Raw genomic sequence first — 20505 nt, 5'->3', positions numbered from 1 at the left:
TTATCGAGAACACCAGAGTGTGCTGTTAACAGCACCACACAGGTCGTCTTTGTCTTCCTACTTGTATTGTTTACACATCTGCGACCATGTTATCCGTGGTAGGGATTCGAACCCAGCGCCACCAGCACCCCGTGTACGCAGCCCCGCTGAGTCATGTCAAGTGACGTCAAGAGAGCACCGCCCCCGCTACACGGAGTATTAATACCCTGGTTGTGGCTCCGCTCACTGAGAGCGAGTAGCGTGGTCTTGTTGTGTGCCTGTACAGACGCGCGCTTGCGAGGTGCTGGTCAGCAGAGGCATTAGGGCAACGAATCGTGTTTTACGTTTTAGAGTGAACCTCCGACTCTGCCTGATATGGCCGCACAGCGTGCGGTAGCGGTAGTGGTGGTCATGGTGGTGGCGGTCGGCACGGTGACATCATTCAAAGCTGCATCTGGTAAGATGTTCCAACGCGTTACCATCCAACTACAAAGTCATTCTCGCTGCCAGCTCTCTATCCCTGCTCTGATTAAGAACCATTGTCCGAAACGGTAGCCGTAGGTTTGCCACCTGTACATTACTAGTGTGGACCGTACGTGTATTCATATGGAATGTCCGCCACTCCTCGGCAGTGGTTTGACTCTGAAAGGGCTTTGCGTTATTCGGCGCCGCAGTTCCCAGCGCACGTGTTGCGGGCTCCGCCTCGGACGTGCGGCGCAGCGCTGGCGCCCGTGCTCAGTGGAACTCACACGCGGCGCTGCTGGGACTCGGCCGACGCTCCCCACAGAGAACTCGGTCCCCTGTGGCCAGTCCCGCCTGTGGTAGTGCGTCTTGGTGTCTAAATCTTTAATTTTGTATGACTTTAGTATAAATACATGTTAATTTTGATTCATGTTGTTTTTTTCTGACTTTATGTGACTGAAAAGACACAAATTCGCCCGTTTTCTCATTGAAAATAGGTAAATTTCAAAATATCAATGTCCTGGTCACAAACGCAAAAATTTGTGGGGAATAATAACAATTTTCTGTACTTTTGAGGCAGAACCAATTAGGAAATAACACTACCCAGGAACAAAATTTGTTTGTTACATAGTGGAATCAAACCACTGGGCAAGAGACACCACATGTAACACGACATCGCCAAGGCCATAGGAAGGTGGAAAGTCCAAACGACGTAGACAGAGCACGTGTGTGAGCGCGAGGCTCTGTCGGGCAGTGGGAGCGATCAGGTCTCGGGTTCAGAGCAGGTGGCACAGCGGTTAGCGTGCACCCGAATGCGAGTCCCCGGTCAGGGTTACCATCGTTGGCAAGTTCCATGAGAACCGGCCCGGTGCTATTCCGCCTGCACCAGCCTGCACTCACCAGCGTGGTGAAGTATGGTCCAAACACCCCCTGCCGCGACTGATCTGGCGGGCGGAGGCCTTCATCCAGTGGTGGGTTGAGAGTGGCTGGAATATTTTATTATGAAATGGTTCCTTCGCTCGTGTTTACAAGTGCGCGTAGTCACTTTAAGATGTTTCTTGTTCATGTTTTGTTTGTTGCGGATGCACCCGATTCAAGAGCCGAATGGCTCACAGGGCTATACCTAATAAATAAACTGAAACATTGTGAATTAAAAAATGACATTTATGGGTACCCATTCAAGTGTGCCGTATTAATATTTATTCTGTACTCATATGTGGGTACCTATAGATTGAATTAGCTGAGGGCTGAGAGGTGGAGAGGTTTTCATTTTAATGGGACGAATGAGATGGAAAAAACGAGGCACAGTGTTCATGAATCCACTGCGAGATCATTGTTTCATGAGGCGTTGTGGTTATCAGTCTAAACAATGAGCAAGTTTCTTAATGGGTGGACAACCGCAAATCGATGGACAGACAGCTTCTGTGCGGTGGGGTAAAGTGTGAGTAAGCCCATCTTCTTCCAAGACGTCTGGCCAACGTGGAAGAGTAGGACCAAAAGCCCACGAGAGGGAGCGCTGTGGACCTCCCTGGATTGGGGGACCTTCCGCCAGCAGCGGCGAGAGCTGGCGACTGCCGGGCTTGCACCTTTACCCTTCACATCGCTCTAGTCTACTAACATGGATCTCGCACAACAACACAAACGAGAGAAGAAGAGAACTCGAATGAGCCGTGGCGCGGTACTGAATCCCAGTGGGCGATGGGGCGGGTGGGAGAGAGAGAGAGGGGTGGGTGGTGTTGGGCGAGCGATTGCCCGAATCCGTCTGTTCCCCCGGGCGGAGCGAGGGGGTTTTCCCCGCCGCGTTAACCCGGCACGCGCCCCTCGTGCGGGCAGCGCGCCCGTGGTTCCACGGCGCGCGTCTCGCGGTCCACCCCCTCTGCGCAACGCCTGCAGCCATCTCCAATAGAGGTACTGCCACAGCAACGTAGCCCTGATAGTCAATGAGGTGGGAGCGAGCGGTGGCAGAGTGCACTATTAAACTCTGAACCTGGCCCCTCGTAGCCACGTGCTCGATCCCTGACCTCGAGTTTAATTCCCACCCACGGCTTGCACCAGTGGCACCGACTGAACATCACAACGTGGAGGAGGTCTTCATCACAGCAGAAGCTTGACACAGAACCATGGTAGCCACGGGTAGTGAATGCTCATGTAGGGATCTTTCTCAATCGATCCACTGCTGGATGAAGGCCTGCGCCAGCTGAGTCGGTCATGGGTTCTCATCATCCTCCCAGGTGGTGTCCACGTACGATGTGTTGTTACCGTGAGAGCGACTGGCTTCAACGCTACCGCTCGATGCGCGTTGTTGCTGCGTGTGCCGTGCGTCTTACGCAATCTGTGCCCTGCTGCCCTCGTCTTGCAGAGCCCTCGGACGAAGAGATCGTGAACAAATGTGGCTTTTCTCTCCAGGCGATCCACGGTGAGTGAGTACCGGCCTATTGAGAGTGAGTGCTGGCTCCTGTGAGTACCGGCCTATTAAGAGTGAGTACTGGCTCCTGTGAGTGAGTACCGGCCTACTGAGAGTGAGTACTGGTTCTTGTGAGTGAGTAATGGCCTATTGAGAGTGAGTGCTGGCTCCTGTGAGTGAGTACCGGCCTATTGTGAGTGAGTGCTGGCTCCTGCAAGTGAGTATCGGCCTATTGAGAGTGAGTACTGGTTCCTGTGAGTACCACCTCTTGAGAGTGATGGTGCATGCTCCGTGTCACCCAGGGCATGTGCACAGTGCATGTGGTGGCAGTGGCGTTGTGTGTGTACACGTTGATGTGTATACAGTGGGGAGCGGTAACGTCGTAGTGAGCGCATTGTACCACCAACCTGGCTACCTAAGTTAGATTGTCGCTCATGGCCATGAACAGTGGCAAATATTTGAACTGGTCCTGGGCCTCCCCTAGGTCGACTCATCCATACAAATAAGTCCACACACAAACACGGGGGTATTTAATGCATCGTAAAGGCATGATACGGTGTTCAATTAAGAGGACACAACAGAGTTTTTTCTGCGTTTACCGTTTACGCTAATGTGTGTGTACATACACACATGCTGACACACACAGACACAAACACACATACACACAGACACACACATATATAATAGTCCAGATATGTCCCTTCTGTGACTGTGATTAACGCCCCCGGATTGGTTGAAGTGCATCACGTGACCGCGAGCAAGCAGCCAACCGGAGGTGCGCCCCTCCAATAGGCTGTGGTTGTGCAGGGGCACAACCACAGATAATGACAAAGGCAACTTAACAAAATCTTAAAAATACACGAAGCTTGTAGAGGTGCTTGCTGGGACTTGCACTGAGACAGAGGGGCCATCTGGAAACATTGCACTGCCTGTTAACAACGTTACGTCGGTTTATGATGGGGTCGCTAGGCAACAGACTTGACAGATCCCTTTCTTCTCATGAGACCTACAGATAGTGAACGGCGTGAAGGAGGTCCACACGGGTAAACGTGTCTCGGGTACTGAACTCACAGGGTTCGAGATTTCTGCCTCGAACCGTGGAGAATCGCCACGTGCACAACCCGTGAAAGCCACTGCAGAGAGGAAGTTGGAGTTCCATGCAATCCAAGAATTAGAACTTCCTCTGTTCGGTCGCTCCCGCAGCCACGAAAGTTGTCTCATTGTCACGTTCCATCAGAGAGCAGCGCTCAACAAATAAAACAAAAACACGAAGCCACAAGGGACATTCAAAACTTGTCAGCTTATTTAAATATTTAGATAGTCCATTACCGGGCTGCCGCGCTGGGAGATCGAACTTAACGGGCGACCTCTGGACTGCAGGGTCCATGGGACCGATTATTGTGGGAAGCTCGCGACGGTGGCGAAGGCCCCGTGCCGATCGCCGCGGCAGCACCGCTGGCCCCTCGCTCCGTGCGCTGCACGCTGCCGGCCTCACTCTAAGCCGGGCGGCTCTCAGCTCCCCGGGCCGCACCGGCCCCTGGCGCCGGCTCTCGTTCCACCGTCAATCACGCGCGGCCTTTGAACTAATGGAACAAACTGCATGGAGCAGCGTAGACTAAACGTCACAAATCTGGCTCAGTAATTCACGGCGTGGTGAAGTAGTGTGTCGTGACGCGTGTGTATGTTGTGACGCGAGTGTATATGTCTTAACGTGTGTGTGTGCATGTGTCTTTGCCTGGCACAAGCGTCGTGGTGACGTCACCGCCACTTTGTGGCGAATGGCGGTTGTTGTTGTTGCACATGCAGCGGTTAATGCGTTACACTATGAACCCGGCGAATCGAGTTTGATTTCTGTTCACGGCCACCAACAGTGACGAATATTTTAACCGGTCATGGGCCTTCCCTAGGTCGACTCAGCCTCAAACGAGTACCTGGTACGGTGTGTAAACATCGCCACTATGGAGACATTAGTGGCCAGGCTTGGTGCTAACTTCCCACAAAAGTCTGCTTTTGCTATAAGGGAGATATTTGTCTTTGCACCACGAACCTGGCAGCCCGAATTTGATTCTGAGCCATGGCTAAGATGAGTGGCGAGCGATATCCGCACCAGTCTTGGACCTCCCCAAGGTCGACTCGGGCTTAAATGAGTACTCGCTGCGGCGTGCGATCAGCGCTGGACAGCAAATGTGGCCGGGTGTGGAGGGAGCCACCCCACTTTGTGTGCCGTGCCGGCCTTCGTCGGAGATCACGAACGTAGCCACCCCACTTTGTGTGCCGTGCCGGCCTTCATCAGATCTCACGAACGGCACTCTCTCCAACAGCCTGTTAAGGCTACATCGGGGCCCTTTGTCTTTGTACTTCTCTGTGTCTTTGTGTGACTGTGTACGCATTTGTGTGTACATGCCTGTGTTGCACCTGTGTTGTTGTAATATCCTAGCATACAGAGAAGTCGTTTTGGTGGTTTCAAAATATATAATTGTCCGCTCAGGAAGTGGATTGGTACTTCTGCTGTAATTCACAGAAGTTGAATCTGAATCTTAATTCCGCTTCTGCGACATGTCGTCAATGTGGTGGCCAAACATCCCCTGTTGAGTATCCCCTCTGATCCCGTCACGTGCTGGCTGCATCGGCCAAATGGTCGTGTGGATTTCCCCAAGTCCTCCAGTTTTCCCTCCACATTTATAAACATGCGTTTAGAGTATTTGCCTGATGTATATTTACACGTGATAAGTCACTTTGCTGAGCTATCATTTGTGGCCAGGTCGCTTCTGAAAAGAGCTATACAGCTCAGTGGGCCTTGGCTGGTAAAGTAAAGAAAATAAATGAATGAGTGACGTGGGCGTAGCGCTCTGGCGGGGCGCTGCGAGGCAGACGGCTCTCACGGAGCGGTGGGGACGCCGAGAGCCTCGCAGTGGCAGGTGGCGTAATTTACCTGACTCAGGAAATGAGCACGCTCATTCGTGTTACAATGCGTGATACACAAAATATAATACAAAGTGTCATCTACGTATCCGGGAAACTGCATTGATTTGTGAAGCAGTCTCGCCGTAAGACGCAGGGGCAGGCTGGCAGCGTGGCTGCGCTGAATGGGCAGTCGGGGAGCGGCGAATCTCCTCTCTCCCTCCCCCCGGTGGTTCAATACATTGACGCGAATCAGGGCCGTGATTACATTCAAGCATCGATTGTCTATTTTTAACACTGTGGTGAATTTATCGGCACAATGAGTCGTATGGTCCTATTTACACAGCAGTTTTGTACAAGTTGAGACGAAAAGCAAACCGATCCCTAATCACGTGATCGATGTGCGAACCGCGGGAAATCAGGGGAATCGATATCAGTTTCTACCCCCCCCCCCCCACCACGTCCATTGCTAACCTCTCCATCCCGATGCATCTCTTCTCTGCTTCAGAATGCAAATACACGAAGTGCCTCGAAGCCTCACAAGTTTGCCAGATGAGGACCGGACAGGAAAGCACCGATTCAGGTGAGGGAGACTCTGAGTGGTACCAGGCCAGGTGCACGTGGCCTGCATCTTGCGCGGGAGATGCACGGTGACACGAGGGCCCAACCATCCCTCACCCCACATATGGCGAAGCACATCGATCCCGGATCCTTCTGCACTCATCGCTGGCCACCTCTCCCCTTTCGTCTCACTATCTCACTACCGCATTCTCCACGATCTCTGCTATCTCTCCCTCTCTTATCACTCCCCTCCCCTCCACGCTGTCTCCTACCTTTCCCCTCTGATCTCACTCTACTCCCCCTCCACACTCTCTCCTACCTCTCACCTCACTCTACTGCCCTCTCTGTACTCTCCACTCGGCTACCAAGGCTTTCTATCGAAGCCTCCCAGTCAACCTTCCCTCCGTGGGAGGTCCATCAGCTCGCTGCCCTTGAGAGCCACGTGTGGCCGATGCCTCGGCTGGAACCCAGGGGGCGAGTCGGCTGTGCCGGCTCCGCGCTCTGATCTCCGAGCCAGCAGCCGTACGAGTTCGCTCTTCGCAATGGTGATGGGGGGAGGGAGGCTTTGGGGGGGCAGTCACAGCCCCTGGGCGCGGCACAAAGTGGCTCGGTTCCATCAAGAGCTCTAAGAGAGTCCACTTATCAAATTGAAACATTTGCAAACTTTAATTAAAAGAGGAACAAGTCAACCCTTCCAGGCATCTGTTACGAAAGTTAACTTCTCTGCTGAGTGAAAGCGTGTCCCTATTTTAGGCACATGTTTACATGAAGTGGAATCACTGCTTGTGCAATGTTATCCAATGCTCATGGTTTCCAAACGAACTTTGAAACAGGGTCAACCCCCACCACCTGCCACTGGACACCACGCAGCCAAAATGCATCCTGCCACCAACCACCAACAGCTGTGAACAGGCCACAGGACCTGGGTAGTCTGTTGTATTCAATGGTTCCACGCTTGCGGTAAAGCAACCATCAGTTTCTTATTTAGTTCTACACAACTTTCTGTTTAACGCCTTAAACCACTCGTGTCTCATCAAAACGTAAATTTAAAAGGTAGGTTTCTGAAATACTTGCGATCCCATATTTGTCTGTGGGTGAAGTCACATTTGGAATTTTTATGCCAAAATTATTGTCATGAACCCTGCACCACCCGACGTGATTATCACCTTTACAAATATCATATTTGCACGTGTCCAATATATGTATCACATTCTTCTCGCTCGCTCCCTGTGCTGCAGAGTGTCAGATGCGACTCTGTATGGAGGTCAAGTCGAAGTGCGAGGCGCCACTCAACAAGAACCTCTCGGGTGCTGAAGGTGAGAGACGGACGGCTCTGAATCGAAAAGTCGACTTCTGGTTTTCAAGTCCAGGGGACTCAGCCATTGTACAACGGCAGCAGCAGCTGATACACAGGGTCGATTATAATTGAATTTCATCGTGCCCCTGCATTGGAACAATTCAAGGATTTGCTTGGGGAGGGGGTGGGGGTTGGAATTGAATCTAAAAATAAAGCCGCCCACGACAGTAGTTGCCATGTTGTGATTACTCATGCCCGCAGTTAGAGAGCGGTGATGCATCTGAGAGGCTCTCACGTGGCCATGTGATGGACACAGTCCCTCGTGTTAAAGCGCTCGTGAACTGTGCCCCAGGACTCACCCCGTCAGCACCTCGCCTGGGCCATAGTGCGTGTGTGCCGTGCGCTGCATTTCTAGCGCTGTGCAGCGTGCACACTCAGCTCTCTCGGCAGGTGCTGGGAGCAAACGGGCTAAACCCTATTTGGAAATGATGCTATGAGTAGGTAAAGAATTCTAGAGTGACACATTAAACTAAAATGCATGCTCAGTAGGCATTTGTTGGGCAGAATTCAATGTGTTCATTGCACAGTAGCAGTGCATGTTCCCTGCTATGACTAACGGATCGGAGACCTGAACAATGACACAGGAAATTGAACACAATTCTGAAAAGTGTGAAACAGAAGTGCATCGCAAGACACGTACTAATCATTACACAGATAGACAAGAAGAGAAACACGTGGATTGGAGAATGCACGCGCGTTAGAGAGAGAATACACGCGAGTTAGAGGGACCGTCTGCATGCTGTGCACTGCCTGTTCCGAGTGTGCATGCACTGTGTCACCCCAATAAACCCGTAACACCTGGGTATCTTCCCCCAATGCATCCTTTTACCCACGTTTATCCACAATTAACTTTGCAAACTGATGGATTTATTTTTGCGGATAGTCGCAAATAATACTTTTATCCAACAGTGTCTTCAACATAATTGCAGATAAAACATATCACTGCGTACACACGATGTAATAATCACTCGTGACTGTCACAGTGCTACATGGCTGTCTCTGTCACAACAAGACACAAAGTTAGCCCGTCCAGCCATACAGACCGTGGGGGAGAGTGCTGTTAATGAGCACCTATTAAGGACGGCAAGACACGCGAGGGGGAGGTGTGGTCACGCTACCCCGAGTAGCCTCCTCCATGTTGGTATTTATTCACTGCACGGGGTAATACTGAGTCAACCTACTGCCTCCCAAAGGCGCTGGGGGTGGGGTGGGATTCTCACCTGTAGCTGGATTGCTCAAGACCATGATGGCTCCATCTCAGTGTAAGCCACCAACCCCACCTCCAAGTTGCTTGATCCCACGTGGAGCGAAATGTCGGACGTGATGCTGAAAACTCGCGGCACAACAACGCAAAAACACATCAGAGAGCAACGTAATTACTCATTTACTTTCACTCCTAGATCTCTTAGAAAGAACAGAGCCACATAATATCGCATTGTGACGTCTGGAATTGGCTGCACAGCCCTTTGCCCTTTACCCATCAAATTACAATTTTACACGACCACGAGAGGGCGCTGTCTCCAGCTCTATGGACGAGAGAGTGCTTCAGTCCCCTAACTTGATGCTTAATTGGTCTGAGAGCTTGGGCCTCTTATCAATTGACGAGCAAAAGGCTGGACCAATAGAAGACACGACGTGCATCATAACGATCAAAGTGTATCTGCGGCTTATGTAAAATGTGTGGTGTCGTTTCCAGAGGTGTGGACTCGAGTCATGTGACTTGGACTCGAGTCAGACTCGAGTCATGAATTTGATGACTTCAGACTCGACTTGGACTTGCATAACAATGACTTTGTCCCACCTCTGAGGTGTGGACTCGAGTCATGTGACTTGGACTCGAGTCAGACTCGAGTCATGAATTTGATGACTTCAGACTCGACTTGGACTTGCATAACAATGACTTTGTCCCACCTCTGGTCGTTTCTGACACCGGTACGCAGTGGGGTAGTCACGCATGTGCACTGCACCCCGCACACGGCGGGAGCCTCTCAACGTTAACAATAAACATCGAAAACAATAAACATCGCACTCCCAGCGCATCAACGTTGCTGCCTCGCTGTCAGCGGCGTCTCCACGCTGCCCTGCGACGTCCCCGTCTCGTGCTGTGTGGCACTGTGCCGCGTCTACTGCAGCAGGGGATGGTGCAGTGCAGAATTGTCTCGGAGCTGTTGGTGGTTCCCATGGTGTTTTTGTACCTTTCTCTTGCATTGCTTGTTCATGGAGTTGTCATATAGACGACGACATAATGAACAACACGGCCTGTGAATGATGATCTCCAATGGGTCTACAGGGGCACCCCACTGTGAATGGGCGACAATGGATCTACAGGGACACCCCACTGTGAATGAGCTACAATGGGTCTACAGGGGCACCCCACTGTGAATGAGCTACACTGGGTCTACAGGGACACCCCACTGTGAATGAGATACAATGGGTCTACAGGGGCACCCCACTGTGAATGAGCTACAATGGGTCTACAGGGGCACCCCACTGTGAATGAGCTACAATGGGTCTACAGGGACACCCCACTGTGAATGAGCTACAATGGGTCTACAGGGGCATCACACTGCTGCTATTTCGAGGGCTCTGCGTGGGCGTTCAGATCGGGCGGCGCGCTCGGCTGAGGCGTCTGTAGCCCCGGGGGGTTTAGCGGCACTGCAGCTGCCCTCGCGCCGGGCGAGCGCGTGGCTCCGGCGGCGGTAACACGGTCGGCGCTCCCCGGCCCCCTCTGTGCTGCTCTCAGTGTGCGAGGGGGATGGCTTCGACCGCAGCGACCTGGACTGCCTCCTCCTGCACAGGACGTCGATGGCGGAGCTGACCGGTGAGCTGGGACCTCGGCAGCATCGGCACAGCGAGCACACACACCTGCACGTGTACACACTCACTCACACCTGTCCATATACACACACTCACACCTGTCCATGTACACTCACTCACACATGTCCATGTACACTCACTCACCCTGTCCATGTACACACACTCACTCACACTTGTTCATGTCCACTCACTCACACATGTCCATGTACACACAGTCACTCACACCTGTCCATGTACACACACTCTCACTCACTCACACCTGTGTACCTACACACCAGCCTATTCCATCTACCCAGGTAAACACACCTGTCCAGATACACATACACTTCCTCCTGTCTACCTGTCCACCCATATACCTGTCCACCTGCACATCTCCACCCCTGTTCATGAGTCCACCCTCCCCTGCCCACATGTTAACCCACACACCTGCCTAGCTGTCATGGACGCATACCTGCACAGCACAGACATGGCGACCCCACACGTAAGTACTTCAATGCATAAATTCACAAACATTACCCACACAGCACTGGTCTGTGAGGCTAGTGGGCGTGTGTGTTTGTGTGTATGCACATGGGGGGAGGTGTGGCGGCAGGGCGGTTAGCGCGCTGCGCTACTGATCCCGTGCGACCTGGGTTCGATTCGCGCTCACGGTCAACAGCAGTGACGATTATCTTAACCCTTTCCTGAGCCTCCCTTAGATCGACTCAGCCTCAAATGAGTACCTGCTATGGTGTGTAAACATCGGTGCTAGGGAGACAAAGGCGGCCAGCAGTGGTGCTGGCCACTCACCCTCTCGGGTGCCGTGCCGGCTTTCATCGGTGCTCGCTAACAGCACTTGCTCCTACAGTCTGTTAAAGCTATATGGGGGATCTTTGTTCTTTTATGAATGTGCGGGAGTGGCTGGCATAGTGGCTTGCGCACTCCACCATCAACCCAGTGAGATGGGGTCAACTCCTGAGCAGGGCTAACATCAGTGACAAGTCGTGTCTGCACTTGTCCTGGACCTCCTCTAGGTCCACTCAGCCTTACAATGGGTACCTATTACAGTGTGTAAAACATGATCACTGCGGAGACAAAGATCGCCGCGCACGATGCTGGCCACACCACCCCTCGGGGCGCTGTGCCCTTCTCCATAGCTGCCCAGTGGCAACAGCTGTCCTAACAGTCTGAGTGAACGCGCGCGATCTTTGTGGGTGTGCGCGTGTGCGAGCAGATTGCAAGGCTCAGGGCTACTTGAAGGTCAAGCGCGAGTGTTTCAACAAGGTGTGGTCGAACATCGTCCGCACTCAGGGTGAGTGCGGACGGTGCTGCTGGCGTCTCATCGTGCCCGCTCCCGTGGGCCGGGGCTGGCCCAGTGCGCTCCGTGTGCCAGCTGCCCGTGAGCGGCGCCCAGCGGCACCGCTCAGGGCTAACCTGGCGTGATCCTCGCTCCCTCGCAGGGGAGACGCCGCTGCCGTCCATAGCCACAGGCACAGCGCGTAGTCGTAGCCGTAGCGGTCATCGGCGCACCACCGCGATGTGAACTCTGCAGCCCGAGGTCCATTCAAAAGCCACGGCGAACGTCGGCGGCGAGTGGCATTTCAACCGGTCCTGGCACCTTCACGAATCTATAATGACCAGCATGGTGAAGTATGGTCAATCAACACCCATGACCGACACGGCGTGGGGAGGCCTTTGTCCACAAATTGACTGTAAATTGTTTGCATTCACCTCAGCTCCCCCTTAATTACAGAGCCTTCCACTGTGAATGTCACCAAATGATGCCCAGTAGTGCCTGAATTGTGTTTCCCATAAGATCAAATCGTTAACTCGCATAGCTACGTAGGAGTCGTCATTAGTACAGTCTTGAAGTTCATTATATAAAGTATTTCTTGGCCATTGTGAGATTCAACAAAAAGGGCCACTCCATCTGCTGCTGTGAAATGTAAAACACTACACGGGTTGCATCCCGATGCAGTAGCCCCTGTGAACACAACATGTGTGCTGCGTGGGCTCTGACGACACTTGCAAGGAACTGAGGGGATTTTGAACAATTCCCATACGGCCTGAAGCACCGCTCCCCATGTGGTTCAGGCAAATTGTCAGGCACCGTGCAGTAGAGCGGCACGCACTCCCGGTGTGTGTTCCACTGCCTAAGGAGATGCTCGTGTATCGTACTGCATCGCGTTGTGATAGCCTGAGCTGTGTGGTGTCAGTGTGAGGAGGGGAGCCCCACCGGACGTGGAAGTGGAGATGGGGTCACAGCGAGGTATGGGTGAGACCGGGGGTGCCTGGCTGTGTGGACGAGTGGTGGTGCAGTGGTTAGCGCACCGTGCTCTGCACCATGGTGACCAGAGATTGATGCTCGACCACGGTAGCAATCAGTGGGGAGTAAATTCTGAACCAGTCCTGGGCCTCCGTTGTGCAATGTGTAAACATTAGCACTCGGTAGCCACACGACCCACTCATGTGACACGTCAGTCTTAATAGGTGCTCACTAACAGCACTTGCCCCATGAGTGTGGTGGCGGCTGTACTAGCGGTGCGTGTCTTGTGTTTCACCCCTCCTCCCAATGCAGCTGAAGCCCTGCTGAAGCGGCCGCACGTCTCCGACGACCTTGTGGGTGAGTATCTCCCACCACAGCTGACCAACCATCACCCACCCATCCACACCTCTACTGTCATGTCTGCAGCGTGCCCCATCTGTTGGTGTTCCCATGCCATCTCAACTGCCCAGGCCCGACTTCCACCATCATAAACAACTTGGTAACTTGGTAAAGGCCACCACTGGCCAACTCGTTTACAGGAGCCAAGAGCACAGTTGACCACTAACAACCCCCGTGCTTCAGAGTCACGGACATTTATGTCTGTGAAATAGTGTATACGTATATTGCATTGTTGTTTTGAAATTAGCTAACATCCCAATGCAGGATTGTCCTAAAGAATAAGTGCCAGACTGAGCAAGGTTTACCTGGGTTGAATAATTGTCACTGTTATTCGAGAGCGCGCTGTCATTGCTGTGAGTGCCTCTGTGTGTGAGCGTTTTTCAGTCGCGTCTCTGTGCGTCCACTGTGCAGAATGCGCGCTCAACAGCTGCTTCAACAACACGGAGTGCTTCCACAACTACCACCACGAGCTCGCTCAGAACCCCGGTGAGCAGGGAGGGTCCTTCCTTCCCCCCGCTACCCCCCCCACCCATGCCTCCACAGCTCCCACTCCCCTCCACTCCCCCCTACGCCCCTGTGACCCGAGGCTGGGCCGTGTTGCGAGCGCCCTGGAGACTGAGAGCGCGATTCCCGTGTAGGGCAGGGAGACTGATTAGGGCTGTAGGTACACCGCGTCTATACATCGACTCATTCCGACTCTTAATGCTCACGATACATGCATCGACATGCTTGCATTAGAATTCGTGTTTTTATATTTATATATCTGTGTGTGGCTATCTCTCACTGGGTGCCGTGTGTGTGGTGTGTGGATATCTCTCACTGGGTGCCCTGTGTGTGTGTGGAAATATCTCACTGGGTGCCCTGTGTGTGTGTGGATATATCTCAATAATGGGTGCCCTGTGTGTGTGTGTGTGCCTCGTGTGTAGCGTCTCACCGGGTGTTCAACCTCACGCTGTGCGCGTTCGTCTCCACCGACTACCCACTCGGTGAGTCCCGCACCGTGAGCCCCTCGCGGGACACACGGACAACACCCAAGTAATTGTTTTTAAAACCTTAGCCACGTTCCTAAGCGCAGCACCCAGGCCAGGGTGAAAACCCGGGGTGAGTGGCTGAGCAGTGGCCGTGCCTCACCACGTGCTTACGCTGTCTCCTTTGTGGTGCCGTTGTCCCTCGGTGCAGAGTGCGACCACCGCAACTGCACCCTGGACATCGCCGCCTGCAAGCACCTGGACACGGCGAGCATGCCGGGTATGAGCGCGCACGCACACGCGGCCTGGAGCACACACAAGCACGAGTACACGCACACGCGGCCTGGAGCGTATGCAAGCACGAGTACACACAACATGCGCCGTCAATGCTCACGATTCGTCGAACAGGATCAATCCCTGTGCTCTCCGCACACACGTGGAAGCGTTCGCGTGGGAATTGTTGAAGTGTCATTATAGCCAAATTATGTGCGTATAGAGGTGGAGTGGTGGTGCAGTGGTTAGCGCACTGCGCGACGTAACCCGGCAAGTTCGATTTCCAGCCACGGCTAACATCGGTGACGAGCGGCATCTGACCCGGCACTGGGTTTCCCGTCAATTCAACCAGCAGTGGCCAGCGCGGTGAAGTATGGCTAAACAACCCCCGTGACCGACGGCGCAGGGGTCATTTCATCCAACAGTGGACGGACAAAGCGCCGTTCACTGCCATGGTCGATGTGACACTCCTCGCTTGCATGGAACGGTTTCCCCTGCAGTGGAGAGTGCAGGGCGAGTGTCGCTGCACGGCGCTGAGCGGGGACCGCGCGTGGGGGGGGGCTCACGCCGGGCCCTCCCTCTTTAAAACGACTCTGGCTGCGACGGTGGTGCGTTCGTGTGAATGCGTGTGTGTGTTGACACTCTCTGTGTGTGTATTAACACTCTGTGTGTGTGTGTGTGAATGTGCGTGTGTGTGTTGACACTCATGTTTGTATTTGTGTCTCTACCAGCTGGAGCTGTGGTTGCAGTGGTGGTGGTCGTTCTGGTGGTTCCGGTGGTACTGGTTCTGCTCATCCTCTACTTGCGAAGACGTGAGAACCAGCACTTCAGATGTATTCACACAAAAAACAAAGATTCCCCGTATAGCCTTAACAGACTGTTGGAGCAAGTGCTGTTAGCGAACAACTATGAAGGCTGGGACGGCACACGAAGGATGGGTGGGTGGCCAGCATCCACATCTTTGTCTCCATAGTGGTGATGTTTACACACCGCACCAGGTACTTCTTTGAGGCTTGAGTCGATCTAGGGGAGGCCGTCAGCAGGAATCGAATCTTGAGTCACCTGGTTTGTAGCGCAGACAGTTACACTACCAATCTGTCCTTTGTCACAAAGACACACCCACTCACAAACACGTGCATGTGCACACACTCACACACGTGCATGTGCACACACGGACAGGACAGGCTGTACTGCTCTGTGTGTCACATCTGCCAGCTTATGTGCATGTTATTTGTAGCGCACTGCATTCGCAATCCAAAAGTCGCCAGCAGTTGAAACGATGGTACAAGTTTCTTAAACCCCCCCCCACCTCTGTCCACTGAGCAGTGTCAATGGGTATGCCACAGTCGATCGGCAGGTCGCGTGTGATGGGGTAAAGTGTGCGTACTCCCACACCTTACAAGACGCATGATAGCTTTTGTTCGGCTAGATAGAGGGGACTAAACGGGCTAGCACCCTGTTAACTTTTGTTTAAGGGCGCTTTATACATTTTAATAATTTTTAGAGAAGCAATGGAACAGTGGCGGCTCCTGCAAAATCTCTCAGGGGGGGCAAATGTCTTGATGATTGATAAGGATAAGGTCCACCCATGCAATGGATAAATTAACAGCTTAAGCATGTAAAGGCAACTTCACTTCTTTAATATTAATGAAAAATAAAGTGACTCTTACAATACATCTTGTTTGTTTCTATACTCACTATTATTACAATCCACTCAGTTTCTTTTATTAAAGATTCCACTAGGTGGCGACAAATAATATTGTTGACTGAAACGTGCTTACGTATGATGACGTAAGCACGTTAGTGCGAGCCCTCCCGGAAGCCATAGAGAATGCATTGCAGCGCCCGCCGTTCGAAAAAAAACATCTTTGAATGTAAGTCTATGGGAACACTCGGGGCGATTCTCAGCCGGAGTGAAATCGCCCAAAAAGAGGCGGTACTCCACAGAACGTAGCATGACGCTGATTGGACTATATCCAGAGGCACAGTAACGGCTCGCGAAACTCTGGTTGAATGACATTGGTGGTGCGTCGCCCAATCGCCCTAATGAAGAAACCACCCCTGCAATGGAATGATGTGGCATGAAAGGAAAGGGAGCTGAGTGGACTTGTCAATGATTGGTACCAGCGGTATCAAGATCGGCCTCTATGGAGGAGGATCGTGAAGGATGTTACTGGGCAGTTGAATGTCGTCACCCTCCAGCAACAATGGAAGGCAGAGGAGCGACGCTCACAACAACGAGCGCAGAGTCAGGAGGCTAAAACACAGCAAGTTGGCACAGTAGAGGCACAGGTGGTTTGTCTGCCAGTCATCTCAGTCAACTCAAGGCACTTTCTGGATCTGTCCCCTGACCTCCTGCCAGGCGGGCGTTTGACACTTCACGTGGAATTAAAGTGCACATAGCCTGGCACATGCCCCGTGGTGACATTACCGCGAACTAGTGGCGAATGGTGATTGTTGTTGTTGGTGCTTGTCGTAGCTGTGGTGGTTACAGTTGTGGTGGGTTTGGCAGCAGTTGTGGTTGCAGTCGTTGTGTGGTAATGACTGTGGTGGTTGTGGTAGCGGTTGTGGTTGTTGTAGTTGCTGTGGTTGTGCTGCTGTGGTTGTGCTGCTGTGCGTCCGCTCCACTGAGTCACGCGCTGCCTCCTCCCCTGCCCTTGTCCCCAGGGAGGCGGGGAGCGAGCCAGGGGGGCTACAGCAGCACCAGCTGTGAGTGTGCGCTGCTCACCACAGCAGCAGCAGCGGGGGGGGGCACACAGAGGATGCGCAACGCGGAGATCAAGGAGAGCCAGAGATGGGGAGAACATCGCCCATCTCAGATTGACTGACAGAGCGGGCTCCGTAGCTATGGCGTGGACACAGGACAGCGGTCCCACGCCACAGCTCCAGCGCTTCCCAACCTGATTTGTGTGCTTCTTAGTTTTTGTTCCATCTTCATGTTCTTACGAGAGTAGCGCCGTCAGGTGGCTGTACGCGAGACTGCACGATGGATTTTAAATCCCGAGCAAATAAATGATATGTTCGACTCAATAACTACCTCCTGCTCAGCTCCAGTAACTCACATCCCTTGCAATAGAGATAATGAATTACAGCGCAAACTGATTTAACACACGCGTTTCACTTTGATAGGGCATAGTTAAAATCTTACTTCGTGCACATACACGTAGGCCACAGCTCAACAGTATAAAAAGACCAGGAGCATTATGCATTCATCGTGTAATTATTATGTTAACTTAACGTGGATCGTTTTTGTTTCCCATGTGATTGCGGTGTTATCACAGCGGCCTAGGTGCAGGGCTGTGGGGAGAGAAACTCGAGATCAAGGAGCTGCTGCTCTTCCTTCTCTCCTACGGATTCTACCCTGAAAGCAGCTCGGGACATTCGGTGCTTCCCCTGCACTTCCAGTGACAACATCACCGAGAAACATGGCTTCAGGAGCAACCTCACCAAGCACTGCACCTCCAGGAGCAACCTCACTGAGCTCCACACCTCCAGGAGCAACCTCACCGAGCACTGCACCTTCAGAAGCAAGCTCACCGAGCGCAGCACCTTCAGAAGCAACCTCACCGAGCACCACACCTCCAGGAGGAGGCTGGAGCTGGGATAAGTTCGTGTGGTGGTGATGTTTCTCTGAGTCACCATCCCAGCCACTCGCCTCGGCTGGCAGCTCGCTGTGCCTCCTCCCATTGCGGTTGATTGTTGGTGTTGTTTAAATTTAACTTATTTTCAAAATGTTGTTATCATTCAGTCTTTAGTTTTAGGCGTATGTTGTATTTATTGTCTTAAAATTTTACATTTTCATATTATTCGGTAAGCGTTCCCGAAATTTACTAATTTTTATTTTATAAGAAGTCCGAGTTAGAATGTTGCCATCCTCACACAACAGCGCTCATTGCTGTTGGTATTCCTGAGCCAGTGTTGTAAATTCCACAGTAACAGGTCAGGGAACACTTTCTCAATATCACAACCGCGACTGACTTCTTACAAACCAATTTTACAAACTCCAATGGGAATATAGATTCGTTCCGTTCCTGTCCGATTAGGATTTCAACTTGCAACCTGTCATGGTGAGTTGAGCTCTCAAACCACGATGCCATCGGATGCCTCCATGTCCGATATCGGCATCATCATCGCCACCGGTCCCTTAACCGTGGCACTGTGGGGACTCCAGTGATGCTTTGGCGTTCAACTCTCTCCACCTCTCGCGGTCAACGTCTGCGACTGACCTCCTAATGGTCATGTCACCTCCACGCGAAGTTATTCACCCGAACAATGGGCGGTGCGTGGCAGTCGTTGGAAGCACCGTATCTCTAAAATGATTCCAAGACTCACAGATATAGAATGTAAATTACTACTGTTCATGCAATGGACAACAGTAATATCTAAATCATTATATCAACAGCATTATGTTTCAAATACTATTACAAGCAAACTGAGGCCGTTGTGGTAATGCGAGCCGGCACAGGAAGCAGCAGGATCTGATCGTAAAATTAGATCTCAATTCACCACACGTGGCATCTCTTGGCACAAGGCTAATTGTCTCAGACCATTGCAGTTTTGATTAAATACTTCTCGTTGTCCTGCGATTAACGCGGTTGGCCGCGTATGGTGCGAAAGAAGTTAAACATACATACGTAGAGAATGCAGCATTATTGTCGTGAATTAACAGGATTTCTCCAAGTGGAGTTGACTTAAATAACACTGCCACTTAGCGACCCAACATCCCGTCTCAGTTGCCAACCATCACACCCTGTGCCCTCTCATCTCGCCCCGGCCTATCTACTCCTCCCCTCTCTCTCACGGGCAGCCGTTTCCCTCCACAAGCACAAATCGTGAGGATGTTGCGAGTTCGACAGCGACATCCCACGTGTCACCACAGCTGTTACACATTATCCGGCACGTGTCACTTTGAGGACTTTCATATTGGTCAGCCAATGTCAGATTATTAGTTTGTAAAATTTAAGAAAAGTGTGTTTTGCAATGGATATATGAAGTTACATGTTTTCTTGGTGGGGGTGTTAATCCACAGAATAGCACGCGCCGTTCATTGCATATTTGCAGATGCGTTCATGACGTCTGACCATAAATCATAAAACCGTGAACACTCAGACTGTGGGCTTGCAGAGTCGGTGTTAGGTGCTGCAGTGCATCCTGTGTAACGTACCCTGTCTTTTCTCCATTAAGGCCAAATGTGCTCATTTATAATTTATGTTATTTATAGTTTTTTAATGTATATACAGTACATCCTTCCATATCTGACCGTCATCTATCCACTTTGCCCAATTAACCACCACACCCAGCACTGTGCTTGTGCACGCTGTAGCGGTCATCTTCGATTGATGCTCACATATCTGACCTTTACACAAATCTGACCTTTATACACAACCACCTGTAACGCAGTCTATAGCAAGTCATATATGTGACGCACTAACAGAAAAAAAAATCGACATTGGTGCGACCACCACAGCAAACACGAGCACGCTCTGCAGGGTGCGCAGTGTCAGCGCGACCCCAATCTGGCCGATGTTTCAGTGCAGAGCTCGAGTGAGACCAATTTGATCAACAGTCACCTAAAGCTCACATTACAGCGACTCATTTATGAACATGTTCTAAATTATAACCCAACTCAAATAAGTTAGATTTTTTTGTAAATGTGTAAGTCCATACGGTTGTGTTAGATTAACATTATGTCATGTAGCATTAGCTGTACTTTAGTTATAATACGCGTTTAAGTAGAGATAATAAACCTTGCTTAATACGAAATGTTATCTATGCAAGTCTATGTGCAGGGTATGCGTCGCTGTGCATGGTAGGAATGTCATGATTCATCGATCAACATCGATTCTCGAAAATAATAATATCCAGCTCACAATATTTTTGTACATATTAAATAAAACTGAGCAAATGATACAAGCTGTGTAATTGGTCATGCGTGTGCTTGTTGGGAAGAGCCTCCACTGGAGGGATCTCCAGAGAGCCCCCTAGAGGGCCCCGGACTTCCTGCTCCACGTGTCTCGCAGTCGGCTTGCACTCTCGCGGCATCAGGAGCCGTTCTCACGCTCGCCGCGTGCTTCACACTCGGCGCTTCGAATCTCACGGACGCGGCGATTCCATCTCCCCCTCATTGCCGCTGTTCTCA

At 51.8% G+C, this 20505-nt stretch overlaps 1 protein-coding gene across 1 annotated transcript; it reads left to right on the top strand.

Annotated features, from left to right (window-relative positions):
- The first annotated feature begins 238 nt into the window (after positions 1 to 238).
- LOC133359047 (uncharacterized) lies at positions 239 to 20298 on the top strand. The gene is made up of 13 exons (XM_061577423.1): positions 239 to 436; positions 2801 to 2857; positions 6255 to 6329; positions 7546 to 7623; positions 10408 to 10485; positions 11695 to 11772; positions 13039 to 13083; positions 13537 to 13611; positions 14052 to 14111; positions 14305 to 14373; positions 15098 to 15178; positions 17034 to 17075; positions 17648 to 20298. Exons 1-13 carry the CDS (start codon positions 355 to 357, stop codon positions 17653 to 17655), a joined length of 828 nt encoding a protein of 275 aa, XP_061433407.1. The 5' UTR covers positions 239 to 354; the 3' UTR covers positions 17656 to 20298.
- The last annotated feature ends 207 nt before the right edge of the window (positions 20299 to 20505 follow it).

This window comes from Lethenteron reissneri, chromosome 64, assembly GCF_015708825.2.
Source record: "Lethenteron reissneri isolate LAM-NWPU_2019-01 chromosome 64, ASM1570882v1, whole genome shotgun sequence".
In the NCBI taxonomy this organism is placed as follows: Eukaryota; Metazoa; Chordata; class Hyperoartia; order Petromyzontiformes; family Petromyzontidae; genus Lethenteron; species Lethenteron reissneri.
Note: the sequence above shows the minus strand (reverse complement) of the source record. Positions and strands in the feature narration are given on the sequence as shown.